This window comes from Nelumbo lutea, chromosome 4, assembly GCF_056320005.1.
Source record: "Nelumbo lutea isolate HS-2025 chromosome 4, American lotus-T2T, whole genome shotgun sequence".
NCBI classification, from domain to species: domain Eukaryota; kingdom Viridiplantae; phylum Streptophyta; class Magnoliopsida; order Proteales; family Nelumbonaceae; genus Nelumbo; species Nelumbo lutea.
Window position 1 is genome coordinate 97188690 of NC_142687.1, and position 25884 is coordinate 97214573.

The window sequence follows — 25884 nt, forward strand, 5'->3', positions numbered from 1 at the left end:
AGAGTTTTCCTGAATGTAAACAGTGGGGACTTGGACCTCTCCCTTTTCCTCTGAAGGATACCCACGGAAGGTAGGTTCTTGGACGAGGGCAGGTTCAGAGTAGTAGGAAGGTGGAGGTCTGAGGTGTCGATCGAAGCCAAGACTTTCAAGTTCAAAGAGGAAAGGATCAAAGGTGAGGATGTTTTGAAAATCAGAGAGAATAACAGGGCGACTGTGTTGGTGTCAAAGGAGGTCTTAGTCTGGTTGAAAGGTTTCATAGATGGGGCTATCAATTCTGGTAAGGTGGTTGGATGGACAAATTCTTTGCCTGTACCAGGTAAGAAGTATGTAATAGAATTGAAAAGAAACAGAAAGTGATGGTTTATATCTGTGGTGGAGTTTTTTGGAACAAGTGGAAAGCAACTACTGTGTGTGAGCAGAGGGGGTGAAGAGAACTGGTCAATTTTCCAAAGACCAGTGTAAAAAAGCTCAGGAAGGGGCAGCCTCGATTAGTTCCTCTGGGAACGTAGAGGTGCAAGGCACTCCGGTGGTGGTTGCTTGCGCTTCTAGCCTTTGAAGATTATTGGTAGGAGTAGGGAAGGATGAGTGGAAGAAAATAAAGGTGTTAGTGGCTGATAGAGGAGTGACAGACTGGAGAAGGGTTCTGTGTACAGTGGCAGGGGAGTTAGGATCTGGGAGTGAAGCAATGTTGTTCCCTTTTGCAGAGGCGAAAGTTGTGCTTGATGTAGGCGACCGGGAGCTAAGTCTTAAAGCAGTTGAGGTGGATGGAGTTCTGATACAGGTTCAGAACTGGAGTCCATTTTGCAATGAAGTCGAAGTCGAAGATGGTTGTCGGCTGAAGCTTGTAGGCCTTCCTTTTCACCTCTGGCGGAACTCTGTTGTTGAACACATCGTACATTGTTTGGGAGGCATCTTGATGAAAGCTGATAAGCTATTTCTGGGTGTCGTGGAGTTACAGGTTGCTAGTGTAAGGTACGAGAACTTGTCGAGGGTCATTGAAGTACGCTCGGATGATGCCTGGTACAAGGTGTGGGTGGCCTCTGAAGTTGAATGGTCGCAGTGGGGAGGTGTTCCTAAGGTAGAAGATGATGAGCTGGTGGGGTGGTGGACACGTGGAGGGTGTAGGTTGGGAGTCAAAAAGGTGGAGCAGATCAAAGGTATTTTTGGGGTTACTGAGCCGGTTGGGGAAAACCAAATGACAAGAAATCCCTTCAAGGAAATTTTTTCAAATAGGTTTGAATTAAGCAACTTAATGGCGGGATTCTCTTCCTTTGCTGATGTGGCAAAAGGGCAGGGTGGGGTGGGGGGCCAAAAGGGTTGGTCTGAACCGTTGAAGGTGTCGGGTGGGGTGAAGGTTGAGCCGGGATAGTATTGGAAGGGCCCACGTGACAACTTAAAAGGTCATGCGGGCGGGTCGGGTGGGCATAACACCGAAAGGGGGATCCATTTTAAGGACCCACGTGATAATTTAAATAGTCACGTGGGTCGGGGCAAAGGGGCTTCTCTTGGGGCGCTGATAGACAGTGCTAATGGTTTATCTTTGTCCCAAGTTGTGAGAAAGGGGGGGGGGGCTTGTGCGCAGCGGCGGAAGCTGGAGAAGAAACCGGCATTGTAGTGGGTTTCTCGGCGATGTTTGGATGAGCATAGCCAACCGCGACGCTCTTTAGAAAGGCCGAATCCAAGATTCGCTAGGGAAAGATCTGAAGAGAGGGAAGAGAAGGATGAAGGATGGGCGTAGTGCAGTGAAGGAGATGAAGAAGCGGAGGACCTTTCTGCTGATGGTACCATGGTGGGCAGTGTAAACGACGAAGGTAGTTGTGCTGGTGGTGATGTGGATGGGTGGAGTGTTGCTAGCCTATTTCAGGGTGTAGGCTGCAATCGGGTCAACTCATTTCCAAGATTTCAGAGTGTGCAAGGATTATCAGAAGGGGTAAACCGGGAGAATATGAAGCTGAGTAGGAACACACCATCTAGGGGTGATTTAGGGGCAGAGGGAAAAGATCACCAGGTTGATCAAAGAACAGAAGTACTTCCCAACTAACTAAGGGAGACAGATGCTTACCAATTTCTAGAACTTGAGAGGGAGGCCGGGAGCAATCCTTTTCTAGCCTGTCCACCAATCCCAGGTAACCCAGTGAATTCGGTTTGTGCTACTAATGTGTCTCCTGTGTCTTTGGTTTCAGATTCCGTTTCAGTTCCATGTCTTGTAGCCCATGAATATGCAGTCGTGCTAGAAGGCAGGCTCTCCGAATAGGGGGAGAAGGGGATGAAGGAAAGTGGGAAAATGAGGGAAGGAAGGTTTAAGAGTGAAAAAGTGTGGAAAATCATTGAAAAAGTGTTTAAGGAAGTGGAAGAAAAATTGATTTGGAGGAGGGAAGGGGAAAGGGGGAAAGTAGTGTTGAAAGAAAGATTATAGAAGAGGAAGAAGGAGATCAGAACAAAGAAGATGAGATTGAAGAGATCCCGAGGTAAAAGGAGATAGGAGGAAAGGGGGAAAGTAGTGGAAGGTGGCAAGGGGTTTAAATAAGAAGTGGAATGAAGATCCTTAGTTGGAATGTGAGGGGAATTGGGAGTGCAAGGAAGATAGCGACAATAAAAGAGGTAATAAAACGGTTTGACCCAGACATTGTGTTGTTGCAAGAGTCTAAGAGAATGGAGTTTAATAACAATTGGGCACGGAGTGTTTGGAAAGCCAGGGGGATCAGTTGGGTGGCTGCTCCCTCTTGGGGTGCATCTGGGGGGATTGTAACAATGTGGAAGAGGGATGTGGTTGAAGGCCTGTAGGAGTTGATTGGTAAGTTCTCGATTTTTGTGAAGTTTAAGCAGCATGAAGGTGATTTTACATGGGTTCCCACAAATGTTTACGGACCGAATGACTACAGAAAGAGAAAGGAGTTGTGGGAGGAATTGCGGATGTTAGAGGGTTATGGGATGGGCCCTGGTGCATGGGTGGGGACTTCAATGTGATTAGATTATTGGAGGAATCCAATAAAGTTAACCAAAGGGTGACAAAAAGCACGAGGAAGTTTAACAGTTTTGTGGATGACTTTGAACTTAAAGAGATCCCCCTAGCCCATAAGACATTTATTTGGTCAAATCTCCAATCTAGACTCATTTGCTCTAAATTGGATAGATTCCTGTTCTCTTTGGATTGGGAAGTTCCTTGGGAAACCTTGACTTCTAGAGCTCTTTCAAGGGTGACCTCTAATCATTGGCCCATAGTATTATGTAAGGAGGGAAGAAGGTGTGGAGGTCCTACCCTCTTTAGATTTGAAAATATGTGGTTACTCCACCCAGGGTTTAACAACAAAGTGAGGGAGTGGTGGTATGAGTGTAACCCTTTGGTGGAATGGGAGGGGATGAAATTCCATAAGAAACTTTAATTTTTGAAAGCAAAAATCAAGGAGTGAAATTTGGGAGGATAGAAAAAAGAAAGGGAGATCTGCTGGATAAGATTGAAAGCATTGACTCTAAAGAAGAAATGGGAGAACTTGGAGAGGAAGACATTGAGCTCAGGAGAGATTTAAGAAGACAGTTAGAGGACTCCCTGCACAAGGAGGAAATTAGTTGGATGCAAAAATCTCGGTGTAAATGGGTGCAAGAGGGGGACAGAAACACTAGGTTTTTCCACTCTCTAGCAGAAGGCAGGAGAAGGAAATACTTGATCTCCAAATTGGTAGTAGATGGAGTTGAGCTAGTGCATCAAGAGGAGATTGTCGGGGCTTGAGTGGAGCACTTCAAATCTATCCTAAGAAGGCCAATGTGTAGAAGGGTGTGGGTTGAATGTTTGGATTGGCCAGATGTAGGGGTGGAGAACAGGAGAAGGTTGGAGAGAAGCTTTAGTTTAGAAGAGATCAATGGGGCTATATTTTCTATGGATAGAACAAAAGCCCTAGGGCCGGATGTGTTCACAATGGCTTTTTATCAAGATTGTTGGGACATTTTGAAAGATGATCTTTTGCAGGTTCTTGAGGAGTTTTATAGGAGAGGAATTGTCAATTCGGGTGTGAACTCCACATTTATAGCCTTGATTCCTAAAAGTAAAGAAGCTTCCCACCCGAAGGATTTTAGGCCAATTAGCTTGGTTAATAGCTTGTATAAGATCATTGCAAAAGTGTTGTCTTTGAGGTTGAAGAAGGTTTTGCCAGATATCTTTGCACATTATCAATGAGCTTTTGTGAATGGAAGACAAATTACTGATCAGATTTTAATTGCTAATGAGAGTGTGGAGAACTTTAAGAGGGATAAGAAGAAGGGAGTGGTTTGTAAGTTGGACTTGGAAAATGCTTATGACTTGGTGGACTGGGAATTTTTTAGGAAAGTTTTGACTAAATTTGGGTTCGGGGCTAGATGGTGTAAGTAGATCATGGGTTGTGTCCGGAATTATCATTACTCAGTGCTAGTGAATAGGACAGTGGTAGACTTTTTTCCAGCCAGTAGGGGTATAAGACAAGGAGACTCCCTTTTTCTTTTCTTGTTCATTCTAATTGTGGAGGTTTTGGGAAAATTGATTCACAGAGCGGATTCTAGGGGGCTCATTAGAGGCTAGAGAGTTGGGAGTGCGGAAACCCCTCTTACTCACTTGCAGTTTGCTGACAACACGATTTTGTTTTGTGAATGAGGTAATGTGAGATTTATTAGGAATTTGAAGCGGTGATGCAATTGTTTGAGCAAATATCCAACTTGAAAGTTTACATTGAGAAAAGTTGTGTTGTGGGGGTGAATTTGGAGGAGGGAGAGATCAGGGAGAGTGCTAAAGTGTTGGGGTGTGAAGTCTCGAGATGGCCTTTGAACTACTTAGGGTTGCCTTTAGGGGATAATCCCACGAGAGAGAGCTTTTGGAACCCAGTGGTGGAAAGGTTCGAAAAAATACAAGTGTCATGGAAAAAGAATTACCTCTCTCTTGGTGGGAGAATTATTCTTATTAAGGCCACGCTTGCTAATTTACCTATCTTTTTCCTGTCGGTGTTTAAAATTCCAGTGAATGTTGCTAATAGATTGGAGAAGTTAATAAGAGATTTCCTGTGGGAATCAAGAGAGAAAAAGATGGATCATAGAGTGAGCTGGGAGATAGTTTGTAGGAGTAAGACTTGTGGTAGTTTGGGGGCTTGGGAATATTAGGAGAAGGAATATGACTCTGTTGGAAAAATGGTTATGGAGATTCCCCTTGGAAAAGGAGAAGCTTTGGGCTAGAATAATGGCAAGTATTTATGTGCTGGAGCATAATGGATGGGACGTTGGAATCAGATCTAGGACCACAAGCAATTCTCCTTGGAAAGCCATTCATGCCCTACTACCAGTTTTCTCCCCTAATATCAGGTATGATTTGAATTCCGGTAATTCCATAAAATTTTGGGAACAAATTTGGGTGGGGAGTGCCTCTCTAAAGGATCAGTTTCCTTCTTTGTTTGCTCTTTCTGATTTGAAAAATGAGTCAATCTCGTCTTTTAACACCCCTGTCTCTTCCATTTATGGGATTGGGTGGAACTTGGGTCTAAGAAGGGATTTGAGAGACTCAGGCTTTGACACTATTTTGAGACTTATAGCAATTCTTGATAATGTTGTCTTAGACCCCACTAGGGCAGATTCTAGAATTTGGACACCTTCTCCCAATGGCATTTTTTCTTGTGCTTCTTTCTTCAAAGTCTTAAGTTAGTCCACCAGTCCTACCTTCCTTCTTTTTCTTGTTGATGAAGTTTGGTGCAGAGCAATACCTCCCAGGGTTGGTAGTTTTTGTTGGGAAGCCTATCTGGAAAGAATCAACACTGGTGATTTACTCTAAAAGAAGAGGCCCAATACTTATTTGTCACCTCAGTGGTGTGTTCTTTGTAAAGCGGATGGGGAGACTGGTTTTCACCTAGTGGTGTCTTGCCATTTTGCGAGATTAATTTGGGAATGGGCTTTGTCCCTTTTTGGTTGCAATTGGAACCCCCCATCAGACTTGTAAGGCCCTTTTTACCTTTCTTTTTTCAGGTGGCAGATAAAAAGGGGAAGGACAATGTGGAGAGGACTAAGGGCTGCAGTGTGTTGGACACTTAGGGAAGAAAGAAACTCCAGGATATTTTCAGAAGCTCAGAGAGGAGTAGCAGATCTGAGGGCTATCATTCAAATTAGGGCGGTATAGTGGCTGAAATCTCTGGAGCTTTTCACAGATTACACTGTGGATGACTTGTTGAGGAAGTGGGGTGAAATTGCAAGTTGCACACAAACTAAGTCAGTAATGTGTGTGGCTTGGACCCCTCCACCTAGTGGTTTCGTGAAACTAAACTTTGATGGGTGTAGCAGGGGAAATCCGGGACAATCAGGGATTGGGGGTGTTTTTAGGGATGAAAATGGGGTCATTTCAACCATGTTCTTAGGCCCAATTGGAGTAGGTGACTCCCTTAGAGCTGAGATCTTTGCAGTTATGGAAGTAGTCCAAAAAGCTAAGGAGTTGGACATCAGAAAACTCTTAATTGAAGGGGATTCAGAGGTAGTGATAGGGTGGCTGCTTAAAGATCACAATGATTTATGGAAGTACAATAATGAGAGGAGGAAATTCAAGTGACTGGTGCGGGAGATGGAAATTAAGATACGTTGGGTTAAAAGATCGGCTAATTCCCTAGTTGATGGTTTAGCTAAACAAGGGGCAGAAAGGGACTCACTTCTTTGGGCCAAGTTGTAACTGTAGTGTGTTTTCTTTCTTTCTTTCTTTTGTTTTTTCTTTCATTCATTTTTTTGAGGTTCTTTGTTGCTCTTGGAAGATAAGCGCGTTTGTCTTCTTTTGTAAATCTTCTATTGATGAATTAATGAAAGTGTTATTGATAAAAAAAAAAAAAAACCTTAAAGCCACACCTGTCCTTCTCAAATCTCAAATAAATATACAAAAAGCATTACCCTACCAGTAATGCAAAAGCACTAGAAAGATGTCATGTGTTGCTACTTGCAAATTGATATGGATTGAAGTATTAAGAAATGATTTAAGAAAACATAGGTTAACAAGTGATATGTCGAAGAACATAATGAAATGGCAGAACAAAATTCATATGGCCAACCCTTATAGTTAGGACAAGGCTAGGTGATTATGATACAAGTAATGCAAGTATTGAAGATTGATGTTCTACACTTTCATCTTATAGTTTTTAATAAATATTTTCATTTTATTGTCCTATTTAAGATTTAAGGATTACAATTAAAACAACACATCCAGAAATGATGAGCAAAATATTTTTGTTTTATTTTTAAATATGAGAGGAGATGGAGAAGGTAATGAAAATGAATAATTTAGTTACAAATTCATTACTTTGACAATCCTCAAAACCAATTTTTCACATGCCAAAATTCAAAAAGCCTCAATATCTCTATATCTACCTTGTTTTACGTTGTAGATTACTAGCAATTCTAAAACCAAATTGGACAGGATATGGAATAGTGGTGACGATTCACTCGTTCATTTCATACACACATTTCAGCATAGATACATGACGTTGAACTGTATATAGAAGATCCAGATGACCTTTGCAGTTTTAAAGATCATGATCTGTAGCTAATCATAATCTGATTTGATTAAGCTAAGCTCCTAAGTAGTTTATTTCTTTCTGATCCAATTAAACATGAATCCAAAATCTAGCATATTTGATACATATGGGGAGCACTATTAAGGAGGGTATGACTTAATAAGAGTTGATTTCCTTGCATGTAAGAGAATTCACAATAAGATGGTTGTTCCAATAGAATGAGAACAATGCAAATGGAGTGTAAATTCTGGTTCAAGGTAAATGTAAATTTGCACTCTTGGTTCACTTTTATCTTTGTTTGACAATATTATATTTTTGCATTGACAAATGACAGAAAATACACTTTCTAATGCATATTTACAATAATAATAAGATGTAAAAATACATTAATAAAAAAGTAAATTTGCATTTAAGTGGGTTTTTAATAATAAAGGATAAATCACACGGACCCCTTACTATGGGGTAAGTGACAAAGACTCCCTATACTTTATTTTTTTGTGACAAAGAACCTCTTAAATTTTTATTTTGCTACAAATGCCCCTTGACCGTTGACTTAGATGATGAAAAATGTTAAATTACCAAAATATTCCATTAATTTTTCTCTATTTTCTTTGTTTTGCCATTTTTCTCGTGGGATGGAAAGTGTAAAAATCTAACTTTCTAACGTTTGGTTTCATTGGGATGGGATGGGAAAATGTAAAAGGGGATCAAATGTCATTGTTCACCTTCCTCCTTTTTTCGAGACCAACAAAGGAGAATCAGGCGACGGCTACCCCCTTTATCTCCCACCTCTGAAATGGGACTGTTCACCTTCCTCCTTCGTAAGAGACAAATAGAGGCGAGTCAGGCGACGACTACTCCCTTCATTCTCGTGATCCAAACATGAAAGAAGCTTAATCTCACGAAGTGTACGTTTGGCATCCATGTGATTGTCAAACGCATTAGCTATCTTCTTGATGGCCACCATCGTTGGTCTCCGAATTCATTACCGAGCTAGAATCACACACAAAGGAAGAGCCAATAAGAAGATGGCTAAAAGTTTTCTCCAGTTCGGACAAGGGGATTTTCTTTTCTGCTTTCCATATCAAAAAATTCAAAAGATCGAATTCATCTTTCTAGTTATTAGGGGATGATTCCGTAAGTTCCTCGTCCGATGGGCATTATCGGGGGACGATACCGAAGATGTTGTATTGGATGAAGCCGCCATCATGCGTCCGAATGGCCGGAAAATCCGAAGGGTTACCGGCGTTCATGTTCTAAGGACCATTAGACATCCCTGAATCAGCAGCAGCAGCTGCTTGCATTTCTTGGGCGTCTCTTCTTCTTCTCGTAACTTTTCTGTTTATTCCTGATTACCACTGTAAATTGTATGGTCGTGCTCTTCTAACTCTGCCATAACTTGTTTAGTCGTCGTCGCTGCTGCCTTCGCCTCGTGCCCTTCTAACTCTGACGACAACGATCCCACTGGCATGGTCATGCTCTAACGTTGCTGCCGCGTTATGGAGGGAGGGAGGGAGGGAGCAGAGAGATCGTAACTCGAACTTTTTCGAGTTTTCCCACCAAGGTCGCACTGTTTTCTCTCAAAATAAATATATAAAAAAATAAAATATTTTTAGAATATTCAATTTTTTCTTATCCCCATCCAACAAAAACGGAGCCTAAAACTCTTCAAGTCGAACGTCGAATTCCAGCAAAGTGCATCAGAGAAATCCCACGGGCCGGCGAGACAGAATCTCCACCTGGGTACGGCAAGGAACAATCATTCCTTCTTTCTTCATCTCTTCCAATCCGCTCAAACTCTGTATCTTCTATTTTTCGCGTCCCGTTGACGGTTGATCCACAAGAACGGCCGATCACTTTCTAGCAATCAATCTGCAATCTCTTTTGCGAGGAACCATGGAACAGATCCTCACCAAACGATTTGTCTGATGGATTCTCACCGTCCAAAAACACCGACGGGATTAGCCACGTCAGCTGCCCAACTGAGTAATAGAGTGTAGATTAAGTAGGTCACCGCGTGACCTTCGTTAGCAGAGGCCAAGATGAAACAAAACGAAAAGAATTGCAGATTATGGGATGAAACTGAGGTATCAATTTTGAAGGATAGTCTTAGTAAGGAATCCGAGTAAGCAGATTATGAGCGGTGGTGCCTCTTGTGATCTGGCATGAAAAAACGGGAAAAGGGAGCGGAGGAAAGACGATGAAGAATACGAAGTACAAAAAAAGCTAAATGATTTGTTTAGTTAAAGAAAAGGGTAGTTTGGACATTTATAAAGTTCTGAACAATCAGACAAGAATCTCGAAAATCTTTTTTTGTTAATTGACGAAATGTTATCGGAAGAGGGTCTTTTGTCTAATGGTTAAAGTTGAGAGGGCCTTTGCTGCAAAAAAAAAAAAGTATAAAAGGTATTTGTCACTAATCCCATAATACAGAGGGGTCCGTATAATTTAAGAGGAGATGCTGAGATGCAGCATTGGATAGCATACAAAAAATGGATATTCACAATACATTGGCCCAGCTCAGGAATTTACGGGCCTAGCCCAAAACCTATGCTCAAACCCAAATATTTCCGGGCCAGGCCGGAAATGATTTTCCTCACGTTTTGTGCTTCACAGTTCTCACTTCTCACATCGGTTTGAAACGCCCTCGGGCTGGGCTGTCAATAATTCGGCCCAAGACCAAGTTGGCCCTTAACCATCTCAGCCCGTCCAAAGTCCAAACCCTAAACACCTGAACCTTGAAACCCTAAAATTGTTGTGTCAGAGAATAGACAAAAGAAGAAGAGAGTAGGTGATTTGGCTACTGAACTCTGTCGATTAATCGACACAAATCACAATACGACCAAGCTCGATTGAAAATCTGTAGTCTGAACCTGTTAGATAAACGATCAGAAGGGGTAGAAGATTTGGCACACTCCAGGCCCCAAAGCGAGGTAGGTCGATCTGTCCTCAGGGATCTGTTTTTCCTTATGTTTCTTTATCTTAAATGTTAGATCTATCTCGTGCTTCTGTCATCCTTTGTTTTGTTTATTTTTGGGTAATACTCGGCTTATTCTTGGTTTTCCTTTTGTTTTCTTCATGCTTTAGCCTGCGGGAAGAACTGAGGGGAGGACTGTGTACAAACTGTGAGTCTGCAACTTAGGTGCAATCCATTTAAATCTGTTGCAGTAATTTTTTTTTTTATTAATGTCTTTTGTTGGGGATTACAAAATGAGGGGAATTATTGCATCTATGAATATCTGGAACTTGCTTATTTTTTTCTTATTTTTGAGTTACTTTATTGAAGCAAGTAAGTTCTATTTTAGACATGGATCCCCCTGCCCTGATAGTAACTTTAGACCTGAATCAAAACTAACGCATTTGATGTTTAAAAATGGTCTCGGTATAGGCATATTCTCTCCCAAGCCCAGCTCAATAAGCTAGATATCCTTGTTGAAATCCAACTTTGTTTATAAAAATTTTCTGCCAAGTGTATCTTGCCAATACCATTTCAGAGTAAGCTGCCCAATGTAACGTATTGTAGAATAATATGAGAATGGAAAGTAAAACCTTCTTACTTGTACTGCAATACTATTCTGTATGCTCCTGTGCATTGTCAAACTAATATCAAACTCTGAATCCATTTGAAAGTCCTTGAGATCCATGCAAATCATCAGTATAAATTAGCAATCTGTTTGGTACAATTGCAATTTTAGAGCTAAAACAAATACACACTGCATACACAGGACAGAAGAATTGCGTGCAGGAAGTAGATATTTAAGAGAAAGAATTGCAATTTTGCATATCTCCACTTAAAAAAAAGAGAATAATTAAGACAAAAGCCCAAATTCTATAAATTTCTATGACTTTGAATGAATAGCTTAATAAAATTTAGTTAGTAGTTATCTAGACAATTATTCTTCCAGGTTATTGGATCAGAGATTTTTTGTCAGGAAAAATCCATAGTTCAGAACTTCAGATCATTAGAAGGGGTTCATTCCATAGCATCTTAGATAATAAAATGAACAAAATTGATTTGACTCTCTCCAAAGCAGGAAAAAAAGAAGAATTATGATTAAAAAATCAGGAAATTTTATGTTTTATGCGTGCATGTTTCAGTGATTTAAAAGGTGTGCCTAGGTACACAGGTGAGGCGCATTTTAGGGTATGTGCCTTGCCTAGGTCCTAGGTACAGCCCTTTCAAAAGGCGCATGCCTGGTGCGCTTAGGAACAATGTTTTAAAAGGCGTGGGAGGCGCCTCCAGGCGAGGTGCTCCCAAAACGCCCTGAGGTGTATGCTAGAGGCGCTGACACCTCTGAGGCGTACGCCTCTTGCGCTTTTCTCATGAGGCGTGCTAGAGGTGTACGCCTCTTGTGCCTCATGCACATCTGATATGAAAATACAGAAAAAAAAAAGAAAAAAGAAAAAAAAAGGAAAGGAAAAGAAAAGAAAGGGAAAGAAAAGGAAAGGAAAGAGAAGAAAAAAGGGAAAAGGGAAGAAAAGATAAGGGGAAAGAAAATGGTTTGCCCCTTGTCCCTTCGGCTGGGGGGCTTCGACCCCAGACCCCCCTGCCCCCTTTTCGGTGCAGCCCAATTTTTTTTTTTTTTGAGTTGGGGGGGGGTCTTGCTCCGCTTCAACAAGCTCGCTCGCCTTCGCTTTGACAAGACCCCCCCTTTGAATTACTGTTATTCATCTTTATTCTTCTTAATATAAAAGATTTTTATTAAAAATAAAGAAAAAAATGAGATCCCCCCTTCCTTTTCATCCTCATAACCCCCCTCCTCTTAAGGAGGCTTACGACTCCTTGTGTTCAGGAGGCTTATGCCTCTTGCGTTTTGAATTACGCCTCATGCCTCTAGGTAGTGGAATGCCTCGCGTCATGCCTCCGCGTTTTAAAACACTGCCTAGGAATGCACCTGATGTGCCTTGTGCCTCAGCCCAGGCATGTGCCTTTTGAATATCCCACTTTTTTTTTTGCTTTTTTTGAACCTAGCAGTTGGGCCGGGGGCTCCAAGAACCCCTTATTTGTTTATTCATTCATTCTAATAAAATGTCTTCTTAAAAATCAATTAAAATTATAAAATCATTATTTTTGTGTGAGAACTAAGAATTTAAGACCCTAACATGGACTTGTTTGGGCTTGCCTCGAGGAGTGTGGCACAAAGGGGGCTTGTAGGATCTGGAATGTAATATGTTTTACATCACATTAACTACTTTAAGTAATGCAATTGAGGAAAAAAAGAGATTGTGGGTTTTACATGCTTGAAAATGTTTTATATGTTTGATTTTATTTTTAAATTTTCATTTGAGTACGCTTTACATGTTATGTTTGTGTAATTTAATTTTAGGTAATAGGTTTTTCAAAGCATTTATTTTAAAATTTAAGTTTATATTTTTTATTAATATTATGTTTAATATTTTTTTTATTTTTTATTTTTTATTTTTTTTTTGTATTTTTGCGCCTTGCTTCAAAAAGGCACGTGCCTCGCCTTGCACTGAGGCGCAAATTGGCCCCTATACCTTTTTTGTGCCTTGTGCTTTTAAAACACTGGTATGTTTATATGTGCCTGAATGTATTGTTTTCTCAATTCAGGATTGCAGAGGCCCCAACAACTATCAAAATGTCTCGAAAAGGGTTAATGGAACAAGATTTGAGCAAGCTTGATGCGACTAAACTGCATCCACTCTCACCTGAAGTAATTTCTCGTCAAGCTACAATAAATATTGGTAATCCCAACAACCGTAAAAATTTCATTGAGCTTTTCATCTATTTCTTTGAATTCCTGCTTGTTGATTTAATATCCCTATAATTTCATATGGATCCTATAGCCATCAAGATGTATTAAACAGGATTCCTATTTCTATTTTTGATATTGATGCATCTCTACTTTTAATGTATTTCCTCAGGCACCATTGGCCATGTGGCCCATGGAAAGTCAACAGTCGTAAAAGCAATATCTGGTGTTCAGGTGAGTCTATTTCTTTTTGATAGTAAATGAACATTCATTAAGATAAAACAAAGAGAAAATAAAATAAGTGTTTTCCTTATTTATTTTGTTTTTTCTTGTTCACATCCTTTTGTATTTGTTTTAATATTCATTCATGTACTGAACAATTGCCTTATCTAGAATGTAAAATGAAGTAGTCTACAATGAGTCCCTGCAGTAGTAAAGATTCCTCTACCCATTCTAGACTTGGTGACATAGTCTTAAATTTTATTGTATACATTGGCACTTTGTTGGAAGTTTGTTGAATTTATAAATGTAACAAGAGATTTAACAAACATAATATATGCATACAATCATACAAATTAACAAATGATGGCATTTGGTACCTATATTGTGCACAACAAATCCTATAAAGTAGGAAAAATAGACTGGACAATATGTTTGAGTGCTATATTTTAGCACAATCAAGTCAGATAACTTTTATTTATTTTTGATAAGTAGGGTACTAGTGGATTTAAAAGGATGAGGTATTTTACTTGTATAATATATTTGAGGGAATTCTAATTAATTCAATTATAGAAAGTAGATATTAAATATATTATAGAATTAAGAAATTAAGAAAAGGAAATCCAATAAATTGGCAGCATCTGGTGGATTATACGTGGGTTTAACAGGTTACAGGTAGATGAGTATTTTGCTGTTTGTGGCAATTTGTGCAACTGTAGGAATATAGAATGCAACCAAAGTTTGTGGAGTTCTTGTGGTCTAGCCTACTATCACCTAAAATAAAGATTTTTCATTGAGGCTGTGAATCAAGTCATAAATACTTGCAAGAGATTCCAAAGGAAGTGGGAGAATTGGTTTCTTTCACCCCGTGTGTCGTATGCTGGAAAAATGGGGAAGGTGCCAACCGGCTTCTTTTGCACTGTTCCTATGCTTCTTGGGTATGGCAACATTTTTTGTCCTTGGTTGGGCGTTGGGGAAGTGTGGATTGCACTCTCTGATGTTGAGGACCCCTTTAGATCAACTATAATAAGATGCTTAACACCATGACAGAAAATTTTGTGGCATTGTGTGAGGAGCAACTTTATATGGGGATTATGGGGGGGAAAGGAATGCTAGAATTTTTGAAGAGAAATACAAACAGGTGGAGGAATTGAATGAATTCACAATGATAAGAACTGCGCATTGTGCAATGATTTGCAAAGAATTTAATGGAGTGAATCTCAATGACCTATTGAAGTAGTGGAATATAGAGTTTGGGTTTTCATAGCAGTGTGCCTCAAAGGGTTGTGGAGTGGTTCCCACCAGGGGAAGGAAGATATATACTAAACTTTGATGGGTGCTGCTTTGGGAATCCTGGGGAATCTGGAGTGATTAGGGATTCTAATGGTAATATAATTCTCAGTTATTCAGGGCCAGCTGGATTTGGGAATTGTCTAAGTGCGGAAAAATTGATGATTCATCAAAAAAAGTGCAGAATTGATGGTCTTTCTTCAAGGTCTAAAACTGTTATTGCAGCAGGGATTAAGGAATGTAGAAGTGGAGGGGGACTGAAATAATCATATATTATGGATGAAATCTCTGGACCAGATTCCTTGGCAGTTTAGGCATATGGTGAGGTTGGCTCATTCCTTAGGTGCCAGATTGAACACCTCATTCAACTGGGTCCCTAGGAGTGCTAATTTGCTAGCTGACATGTTGGCAGGAAATGGGGTAGGGAGAGTTTGTTTGGATTGGGTCTGTCTAGGACCAGGCTGTAATTTCTAAGACCGTTCTGTTCTTTCTTTTGGGTTTATGTGAAGGAAGCTGTTATAATTACACTATTACAGGTCAGCTTCTTATTTAATGGAATATTTTCTGTTGCTTATAAAATAGTTTGTGGAGTTCTCTTCTAATGAATAATGAGCATGTACTGAAGATATTCCAGTTAAAAACGCCAAAACATGGAGACCATGGGGTTGCTTACATGCCCGAATATTATAAAGCTTCTTACTCCCAATGTTTAGGTGAAGCAAGTTATAAATAAAATTATTTTCTAATTATTCATATAAAAGAACCTAACTTATGGGGAGGGGAGCAAATAACGGTTAAATAATATTATATCATTTGGCACACTCTCCAATTTGGAGGTATGGGATCAAACCTGTGGAACTACAGGATCTCACTGGTATGGCCAGTGGGCCTCACATCTACCCTGCTCAAAAAAATATATATATAATTCGTTAATTTTAGATAAATAACCATTTGGTGGTAGCATGACTTACAGGTTTGAATTATCCTTCATCTTAAGGAGGACTAAGTTTAAGTGATGCATCTTCCATTACAAATTAATTGTGTTTATAGTTTACCCATTTGCTTGGTTATGGCAAGATACAGCAACCTAGAATTTTGTCCTGTCTCCACTAATTGAATGGTTTGTTTATGATGCTGCGTATGTAAACCTTAAAATAGGCTCTTATGGTTCCTTCTTTGTCATTTCAGACTGTTCGTTTTAAAAATGAGTTGGAGCGTAACATTACAATCAAGCTTGGATATGCTAATGCAAAGATATATAAATGTGAAGATGAAAAATGCCCTCGGCCCATGTGCTACAAGTATGGTGATATCCAAGAAAATGATTTCTGTGCCATCTAGGACCTTTCATGATTTTCTATTCAAAATGATTTTGCAGGGCCTATGGAAGTGGAAAAGAAGATAATCCTCTCTGTGATGTGCCAGACTTTGAAAATGCACGTATGAAATTGTTGAGACATGTTTCATTTGTAGATTGCCCGGTAAGGATAGACATTTAGACATCTCCCTTATATCTAGTATCATGTTTAGAAGAATGATAGTAGGTGGAAGGTTCTTTTCTAGTCCATAAGTAATTTGATTATTGTTGCTGATTATAAAAAAGGCTTTCTTGCAGAAGTTATTATTTGAATTTATAAATGGCATCTTTTCTGGTTTTATCGTTTTTTTATGGATTTCCTTATGACAATGTTCATCTTATATGTTATATTTTTATTTTTTGTTTTCTTTCTGTCAATTTCTGATCTGTTGCATCACATTTTGTTTCCTCACTCTGTAACAGGGTCATGATATTCTCATGGCTACAATGCTTAATGGAGCGGCAATTATGGATGGGGCATTACTTTTGATAGCTGCGAATGAAAGCTGCCCCCAGCCTCAGACTTCTGAGCATTTGGCTGCTGTGGAGATTATGCGCCTGCAACATATAATTATTCTACAAAATAAAGTTGATCTCATTCAAGAAAATGTTGCAATCAACCAGCATGAAGCAATCCAGAAATTTATTCAGGTATCCTGGATCATTATCTAATGCAAGGGTATATGTTGGTTTGCCATCACCATTTTGTGGAAGTTGAACTAAAATATTTTACGGCTTTTCTTTTTCAGAAAACTGTTGCTGATGGTGCACCAGTCATTCCAATTTCTGCTCAGTTAAAATATAATATTGATGTTGTCTGTGAATACATTGTGAAAAAGATCCCCATACCAGAGAGGAATTTTGTCTCACCACCAAATATGATAGTAATCCGATCTTTTGATGTGAATAAGCCTGGGTCTGAGGTTGATGAGATAAAGGGTGGAGTTGCTGGTGGAAGCATTCTTAGGGTATGTTTCTTTTTTACGTTTCAAGAATGGAAGTGAAGGTGCATTCTTGTACATATTTTGCACCTGCAAACAGTTGGTTGGTAGACCGTCAGGAGATATGCTGGACAAACAGTTTGTCTATTGGTTCAATGTTTGACCAAAACAGAACCTAGTTTCTAACTTAGTATATTTCCCGTCAATATTTCCCTCAAGGGTGTCAAGTTTTAGATTTTCCTAATTCTATTTCTATCAAGAAAGGATAATATGATGAATTATTGCAATTATCCATTGAGTTGGATGTTTGTTATATGAAATTTCTCCGACCTATGAAATATGGTTCTGAGTTCTGACTTACATGTTTGCTGTGCATTAGATTTTGGGTGCTTCTACAGAGCAGATTATATGACAAAAACTGCTACCTTTTGGAAAGTAATATTTGTAGGGATCACATATTGCTTACATACCAAAGTTGAGCAAATTTGCCATGTGCAGGGTGTTTTGAAGGTGAATCAGTTCATTGAAGTTCGCCCTGGAATTGTTGTAAAAGATGAGAGTGGTAACATCAGGTGTACTCCAATATATTCAAGAATAGTTTCATTATACGCCGAGCAAAATGAATTGCAGTTTGCTGTGCCCGGGGGGCTTATTGGGGTTGGTACCACCATGGATCCTACTTTGACACGTGCTGACAGGCTGGTGGGTCAGGTTCTTGGGGAGGTTGGATCACTCCCCGATGTTTTTGTGGAACTTGAGGTAAGTCTGATATGAAAAATGCCTTGTATGATTTAAACAGTGTCCAGCCTAGTTGTCATTCTAGTGCAAGAGTTGTTAACATGAATGTAGGCATGCCATGTAGCAGATGGTGGTATGACCGTATGACAAAATTGTCTCCCTTCTTGGGCTCTTTCCCAGTGGACCGCTTTGTCTGGCTCGTTTTATATTTGAATTTTGAATACAGGGCAATTCATCATAGATGAGTCTGTTACATCCGTTAATCATAAAAAATATGGATGGTTGTGCCTTGTACTCTTTAAAGCAGTTTGCTAAACATGCTAGTATTGAATGGTTTTGTTCTGCTTTCAGGTCAACTTCTTCCTGCTCCGCCGTCTTCTAGGAGTTAGAACAAAGGGAACAGAGAGGCAGGGCAAAGTATCAAAGCTAGCCAAGGGAGAGATTCTGATGCTGAACATAGGGTCCATGTCAACAGGGGCACGTGTAGTTGCTGTTAAGAATGATTTGGCTAAGCTACAGCTGACCTCTCCAGTGTGCACCAGCAAGGGTGAGAAGGTCGCACTCAGCCGGCGAGTTGAGAAGCACTGGCGACTCATTGGGTGGGGCCAGATTCAAGCAGGGACTACACTCGACGTTCCACCATCCCCCATCTGAGTAAACCCCACAAACACAAAGGAAAAACCAAGAGATTCGGAACTCAGTAAGGTATAGTAGAGTGTCTTGGGAAGATGTGGGAGGGTAGGGAGCTACTGGGAACAATTTTTGTTAGGTGGAGAAGAAAACATGGTTGGTTCTTGTTCAGATTGGTTTGTCATATTGTTGTTTGACCAAACGAGTAAATTTTGGAGTTGTTCGGCTTCAGCTATGCAAATTCATTTTCCTTATGCAAACATATAGCATTTGGGAATGGCCTGTTTGGATACCCATATGGGTTGCTTGATTGGAACTTGGAAGGGAGTCTATCCTTCGTAAGGCAATATTACCAATATAACCACCATGGGGAAGATTTGAAACAAGTGCTTCAAGGCTTCCTTATTTCTCTCTGGTCCGATATGATCTGAGTAATTTGCTCGAATGGTTGTGTAAGAGAATAGACTTGCACACCGCCCTAGATCCAATTAAGTGAATTGGTCTGGTCCAGTTTAATAGTTAACCTAGGAGCATGTAATAGAAAGATTTCAGAAACATTTTATTAAGGAAAAAACAAACACAATTAGTGAATTGGTCTGATCAATATGATGCATGAGCTTGTGGCTTATTGGCAGAGAGCTCAGACCACAAGGAAAAATATTTACATGAAGGTAACCATGCTAGACTCGTTTAAAAAACCAAATAAACACAAGGTAACCATGTTAGACTCGTTTAAAAAAACAAATAAACACAATTAGCCCTTCTTGCTGCAGAAAAAGAATCCATAGTCCACATTTCATCTGAAGCTTTTAGTACTCAACCAGATCTTAGATACGAGTAAGCATAGCTTTTCTGGCATTACCGGTAATAGGCAAGCATCAGTCATAAATTTAAAACATGTACTCTTGGATGCCACAAGAAAATATACAACATTCTAATGACTGGTTTTAGATCTCTTCACGAAGCACCCAGCTTTTGATAACACTCTGAGAATATGGAACTAACACTTTTTACAATAATCATGGTTCCCGGGAATCGCCTCATAACAGTAGCTTGTTTGCATTTAAGTTACGTTCTTTTTAGCCTTCACAAAACGACTGCACCAAGAGAGTGAAGGTCATAAGCAGACAAAATAATGAAACTCACATTAAACAAAACTTTTCTTTGAAAAAGAAAATAAACAGAATGAAACTGCATCTCACTGTTTTTTTTTTTTTCAAAAAAGCAGCTTCCATTACTAATATGATTTAAACTGCATCTCACTGTTTGAGAAACAATATAAGTAACAAGAAAATAGAAATGGATGGGAACAATGAAAAGAGGATTTTCTTACCTGTTTGAGGATGCTTCTCCCATCAATGAATTGGTATATCTAGAATATCCCTTCTGTGACTGCAAAGAAATAGATAACGAACATATTTAAGGGAAACATGAGAACAAAATGAAGGTTCAGTGAGACTATGCAATCCCAAATCAGACATTGTAAGTGCTTAAAAAATCAAAAGATTATGGAAGACAGAATAACGATGCAACTCCTTGCCTCAACCCAAGTTTTGTAAAAGGAACTCACAGAAGTATTGATAGTTGGACATGTAGTATATATTGGCATTCAGAATGATATACATATTTGTTCTTGACAATTAGAGCCTAAAAATGTTTAAATATGGTTCCCAAGGACTAGAAAATCTAGACACAATCATGGTTCACTCAAAACCTACTAGTTTCTTTTTTTTTTCCTATCTTTTCTTCTTTGATCAATGAAGCAGCAAACTGGATGTATCATATATAAAAAGAAGCTAAACGCATTTGCATGTAGTACCGAAAGGGAATATGCCATGCACATGTGCAAGTAAAAAAGGGTAAAAAATGAAAAAAAAACATTTAAATATTGAAAGTTTTTTTAACTGTAATTTAAATGCCTGAATTCATTAATTGGATTTAAGGATTAAAAACATTTATATGATGCTATTAAAATATTCTGATTTGACTTTAATGGCCTGGACATGAAGCAATGCAAGTATTGGTATTATATAGTAAAGATGGATCTCCGTGTAAGTTTCTTGATGATTTTCAGCTATTTCAAATATTAAGTGTATTAAATGGCTACAACCCAAGAACCAACAAACGACTAAGTGGCAAGATTATTTATTTCTTAACTTGGGGCAAAAACATGACAAAATGCAGTCTGTATGAGAATTGTTTAAAAAAAAAACAGTGAAAAGACTTGGCAAATTGTTAGCTTCGTTTTTATTCACTTTTCTATATTTTCCATGATCTTATTGAAAGAACTATAATTCTTCATGTTTGAAGACAAATATGAGTTCAGTGGTAATCATAGATTTGCAACTCATTCTTTAGCAGAAAATATGACCTCGGACAAAAAAACAGGATTGTGTAACTGAACCTTTTTGGGTGCAGATGTGCAAAGCCTCATCTCTCCTTACTTTATTTGACCTTTAAAAAGAGGGAGAATTATGTGGAGATGTATCAAGGCTGCAGTCTGTTGGCCTATTTGGGAAGAAAGAAACTTACCTACCTTCTCAGAAAAGGAAAAGAACCATTGAGAATGTAATGGAGTTGATACACTAAAGGGTGACTCGCTGGCTGAAATCCCTGAACCTATTCACAGTTTTCTCCTTGGATGACTTGCTGAGAAATTGGTTAGAGATAGATAATTCTGCCCAGGTTAATAAGGTTTCTTTTCCCTCTTGGACCTCTCTCCCCCCCCTGGATTCATAAAGCTGAATTTTGATGGCAGTAGTTTAAGGAAACCAGGGCACTCTGGTATAGGGGGAGTGTTCAGGAATGAGGAAGGGCTTATTATAACCATGTTCTCAGGCTCTATTGGAGGAGACTCTCTTAGGGCTGAGATCCTTGTGGCTCTGGAAGGTGCCCAAAAAGCAAGGGAGTTGAACCTAAGAAAATTGGTCAATGAAGGTGACTCAGAGGTGGTGGTGAGATGGCTAAAGGAAGATAACACTGGTATCTGGAACTACAGCAATGAAAAGAAAAAGTTTGAATGGCTGACTAGGGGCATTGAGGTGAAATACAGTTGGGTAAAGAGAACTGTTAATCACTTGCTGATGGGTTAGCCAAGCAAGGGGTGAATAGGGGATCTTTCTTCTGGGCTCATTTCTAATTTTGTATCATTTGTTTTGTGCTAGTGGGGGAGTTGAGAAAGTTTACCTCCCCCCTCTCTTGTAATTAAAGTTTCTCATTCTTAATAAATTTTGCCGTTACTGATAAAAAAAAGGAATGGGTTGTCATAAGTGGAAGAATGCATTAATATACTTACTAATAAAAAAAGAACCATAAATTCAAGTCCTTTCTCACCTGTCTTGCACAAACAATATGTATTGCAATCTAGCTTTATCTGATCTCTGCTTTCATCTGCATGATGCTTGCAATCCTACGAACATGCAAATCTCAGAAATAAATACATTGGAGAGTAGATACATTTGAACCAGAATATCACTAATGAGTAATAAATAGTCCAATAAATATAGAAAATGGTGATCATTATTTGACTGATGAAAACAGAAACAAGACAGAAGCAAAATAAGCCTAATGTGCATAAATTTTAACTCTTTCATATTTACCTCCCTCTAATGCCACACACAGTCTCAAGAATATCCATGATTTGTCGACACTTTGAATTTCTAGGCTTCTCCCTATTTTCCAGTACCAAGGTTGAGAGCCTTAAAACTGTGGCAAGTTCCAATTCAATTTTGTTGAACTGTTGGTCCAGATGTTCCAGGAAGTCCTCATAAGAGGATATTCCTTGCAAGCTACTAATCATGTCCTCTTTCTTCCAAATTCCAATACTAAGATTCCTTTCTTCATCATCCTCTTGCTGATGTATGACAGGCAGGTTTTCTTGGAACTCCTGAAACTGCAGCTCTTGATCCTCATTAAGGTTCATAGTAACTGGTTTGTAGTTGTCTTCATTGTCATCTGAACATTTTTCATCATCCTCCTTTGGGGAGATAATGCGAACCGGACGCAAATCATCTTTCTTGCCAATTTCAAGATCCAGGGCACAATTACCAATTAACTGTGTCTCCTTTAAAGAAATTGCCTGGAAACCATGTGAAACTTCTAAGTATACAATAAACTAAAAGTTTTTATTCTCAAACAAGGCCTGAGAGAAAAAAGAGAAAACAAGTATTTCCACTACACTTTTTTTTATAAGGAAGAAGTCTCAAATAGATTGAAGAGGAAGGATGAAATAGAGCCAAGGCAAAGGATGAAGTCAAAGCCTATCACTTCGCAATACAAATAAAAAATGAAACAGTGCCAAGGCAGAGGATGTATTGACTATTGAAACCCCAAAAGAATTTAGATTTTCGGAAAGCTCAGAGAATATATGCTATCCATGCTAACCGGCTATATTCGTTTTTTTTTTTGGTGTTGCGATGAGGACAGTTTCCTAGCAGACTATTATTTGTTTCTTTTTTACTTTGAAAAGGATTATTTGTTTCTTTTCCCTTGCCTAGTTATCTGTGTTGTAACAAGTGACTGGTGTGGGACTTTTTTTTCTTTATATTTTAGATCTGTTTCTGTAGTGGGCCTGAAATTATTGGGCCTGGACTAGCCTTCTTATTTTTTTCTGAGTGTCTCATCACTAATCATCAGTCTTTTTATGTAATATTAGACACTTAGACACTTAGTATAAATTCTGTTCTAGGGCCAGATGAGAACTTACTTGCCACCCATTCACTCTCTTCTTTCCTCTCTGTTTTCTCTTCCTCTTGCTCTAAGCACCACTGCAGGTTTGCAAACATGGTATCAGAGCACTGATGATCCAACTTCTGCAAGTTTCAACCTATTTCTTCTTCTCCTCTTTCTCCTATCTTCTTTTTGTTTTTTGTTACTGATTAAGAAACCCTAATTCTGATCGTTGTACCCAAGGAAGTCTGTATCTAGGGTTTCTCTTTGGGAGTAGGGACCAAAAAGGAAGTTTCAACCTAGTTTATGCCCTACTAGATAGTGGAGACAGTCAGTAGCCATTCAGCTATTAGAGAGATCTATTTAGGGCAGATCTAGAAGGACTGAATAGACAGTCCTAGATTAGTTCTGGAACCAAGTTGCTGGTATAGACGATTGCTGCAGAAGGTCCTCTCAAACTTCTGGAAGGTATAAGTGGTCTGAGAAGAGTGTTGCAGCTGGGCTCTTGTTTCTGGTATGTTCTCTTTCACTTTGGGCTTGTGTTTCAGCAGTATATACATTGAATCTGGCGTAAAAACAGTAGCTAATGTGTTAGTAGAAGGGAAAAATAACTTCAGTTTCAGGAGAAGTGTCTTCTAAGGACAACCAACCTATTGGGAGGTCTCCCAATCTTGATAACCCAAATCTGCACAGCTTACAAATAACCAGTGTGCTGCTAGATGAGTACAATTTCAGCAAAATGGTCAGTCTTGACCAAGTCATTCATCACATCTTGGGATCTCATGGGGTATATTAATGGGAAAAAGAAGGAACCCAAGGAGGAAGATGCTGAATATGCAACCTGGTGTAGGGAAAATGCGACTGTTATGTCTTGGCTCCTTGCTTCCATGACTCTAAGAGTTGCAAGGACTATCCAACACTTCCCTATCACCTTTAAGATTTAGGAGAAGGTCTCTAAGATTTATGGGCAACGGAAGAATGCTAGAATCTACAAATTGACACAAGATATTGCTGTCCTAAAGCAAGGAGACATGTTTGTAGCCACCATAGTTGTCAAGGCGACGCCTAGGCGGGCACCTAGGCAACAAGGCACCCTTTGAGGCTCGCCTCGCCTAATCGCCTAGCAGTTTTGTACTATGAGTAGAATATCAAGACTGTAATCAGTCTTGAATCCTAAAAGGTTTTAGGTTTGTAAAACAGAAAAGAAGATGAGAAAAAAGGGAGAGAATAGAAGAGAAGCAAGAGAACACAAGTTGCTGAAAGGAGGGACAGATTCTTGACAGATCTGCCGCCGCCACTCTCTTAATATTTATAGGTTTATGTTTAGTACATGATGAAAGGACACATCTGCCCTTGGTACTTACATAATAAAGAAAGTAAATAAAACTGAAATAAATAACAGCTGAATTAGCAAACTGACTCAACTGACACTACTATAACTTAAACAAATACTGCTGTCCTACGAACACAGTGGGGACCACTGCAGTGGGGCCCACATCAGTGTTCTCTACACTCCCCCTCAAGTTGGGAGTAGATATCTATCATGCCCAACTTGGATAGGTCTGTCTCTAACTTCTTCCTCGGTACAGCCTTGGTGAGGATATCCGCGAGCTGCATATTGGATGTGATGTATGGAAGACACACTTCTTGTGATATAACTCTTTCTCGCACAAAATGTCGATCAACTTCGATATGTTTAGTTCTGTCATGCTGCACTGGGTTGTGGTCTATATTAATAGCTGCCTGATTATCACAATACAACATTAAGGGCTTTTCATAGTCAATACCCAACTCTTCAAGTAGTGACCTCAGCCATAAGATTTCAGCCACTCCATTAGCCATTGACCTGTATTCCGCTTCAGCACTGGAGCGGGAAACAACACTCTGCTTCCTACTCCTCCAAGAGACAAGGTTACCTCCCACAAGGGCACAATATCCAGAGGTAGAACTTCTGTCATCACCACTTCCAGCCCAATCGGCATCTGTATAGACTTCCACCCTCATATGATTATTGTTCTTGAGTAATATACCTCTACCCGGGCATCTCTTCAAGTATGCTAATATTCGTTCTGCCGCAAGAAGATGAGAAGTTCTAGGGGAGTGCATGTATTGGCTGACAACACTAACTGCATAGCTGATATCCGGCCGAGTGAGATAGAGATATAGAAGCTTTCCAACCAACCGTTGGAACATAACTTTGTCCTCAAGAGTGTCCCCACCCTCTGCACTAATCTTGTGATTTTGTTCGATGGGTGTATTGGCCAGCTTAACACCCAGCTTTCCAGTTTCCGCCAACAGATCTAGAACATATTTTCTCTGGGAGATAAAAATCCCTTGCTTGGATCTAGCAACCTCAATACCCAAAAAATACCATAGTGCACAAAGATCTTTTACCTCAAACTCTTGATGAAGGAGCTGCTTGAGAGACTCAATCTCATGACTATCATTTCCTGTCACCACAATATCATCTACATATACTGCTAGTAGTGTCAGAGAGGACTCCATCCTTTTGATGAATAGTGTATGATCTGATTGGGCCTGTACATAACCAAACCTTCCAAGGGCTAATCTAAACCTATCAAACCAGGCTCTAGGTGACTGCTTCAAACCATACAATGCCTTGTACAATCGGCAAACCTTCTTACCTATCTCTGTATCATAGAATCCAGGAGGCAACTGCATGTAAACCTCTTCTTGTAAGTCTCCATTCAGAAAGGCATTTTTAACATCCATCTGAAACAGGGGCCAAGAATGATTTGCTGCAAGGGATAACAAAACTCGAATGGTGGTCATCTTGGCTACTGGGGCAAAGGTCTCCAAGTAGTCTATAC

General features: G+C 39.5%; 2 protein-coding genes across 4 annotated transcripts in view; one reads left to right on the forward strand and one right to left on the reverse strand.

Moving 5' to 3' along the window:
* The first annotated feature begins 9671 nt into the window (after positions 1 to 9671).
* LOC148862064 (eukaryotic translation initiation factor 2 subunit gamma-like) lies at positions 9672 to 18645 on the forward strand. 2 transcript variants are annotated; one of them, XM_088986709.1, is made up of 10 exons: positions 9672 to 10429; positions 10584 to 10621; positions 13069 to 13202; positions 13383 to 13444; positions 15908 to 16020; positions 16098 to 16200; positions 16500 to 16727; positions 16826 to 17044; positions 17516 to 17776; positions 18107 to 18645. In XM_088986709.1, the coding sequence occupies exons 3-10, from the start codon at positions 13097 to 13099 to the stop codon at positions 18407 to 18409; spliced, it is 1395 nt and encodes a 464-aa protein (XP_088842835.1). In that variant the 5' UTR covers positions 9672 to 10429; positions 10584 to 10621; positions 13069 to 13096; the 3' UTR covers positions 18410 to 18645. The 2 variants fall into 2 exon arrangements, with proteins under 2 accessions (XP_088842835.1, XP_088842836.1); XM_088986710.1 differs by having other exon boundaries at positions 10266 to 10429; positions 10584 to 10638.
* Positions 18646 to 19116: 471 nt separating this feature from the next.
* LOC148862065 (forkhead-associated domain protein) overlaps positions 19117 to 25884 on the reverse strand; it is a 47573-nt gene continuing 40805 nt past the window's right edge. For both annotated transcript variants that reach the window (XM_088986712.1, XM_088986711.1), the window contains 4 exons: positions 21985 to 22463; positions 21719 to 21794; positions 19719 to 19777; positions 19117 to 19482 (listed from right to left, as the gene is read on the reverse strand). In XM_088986712.1, the coding sequence (XP_088842838.1) occupies positions 21755 to 21794; positions 21985 to 22463 (519 nt within the window). In that variant the 3' untranslated portion in view covers positions 19117 to 19482; positions 19719 to 19777; positions 21719 to 21754. The remainder of the gene's footprint in view (positions 19483 to 19718; positions 19778 to 21718; positions 21795 to 21984; positions 22464 to 25884) is intronic.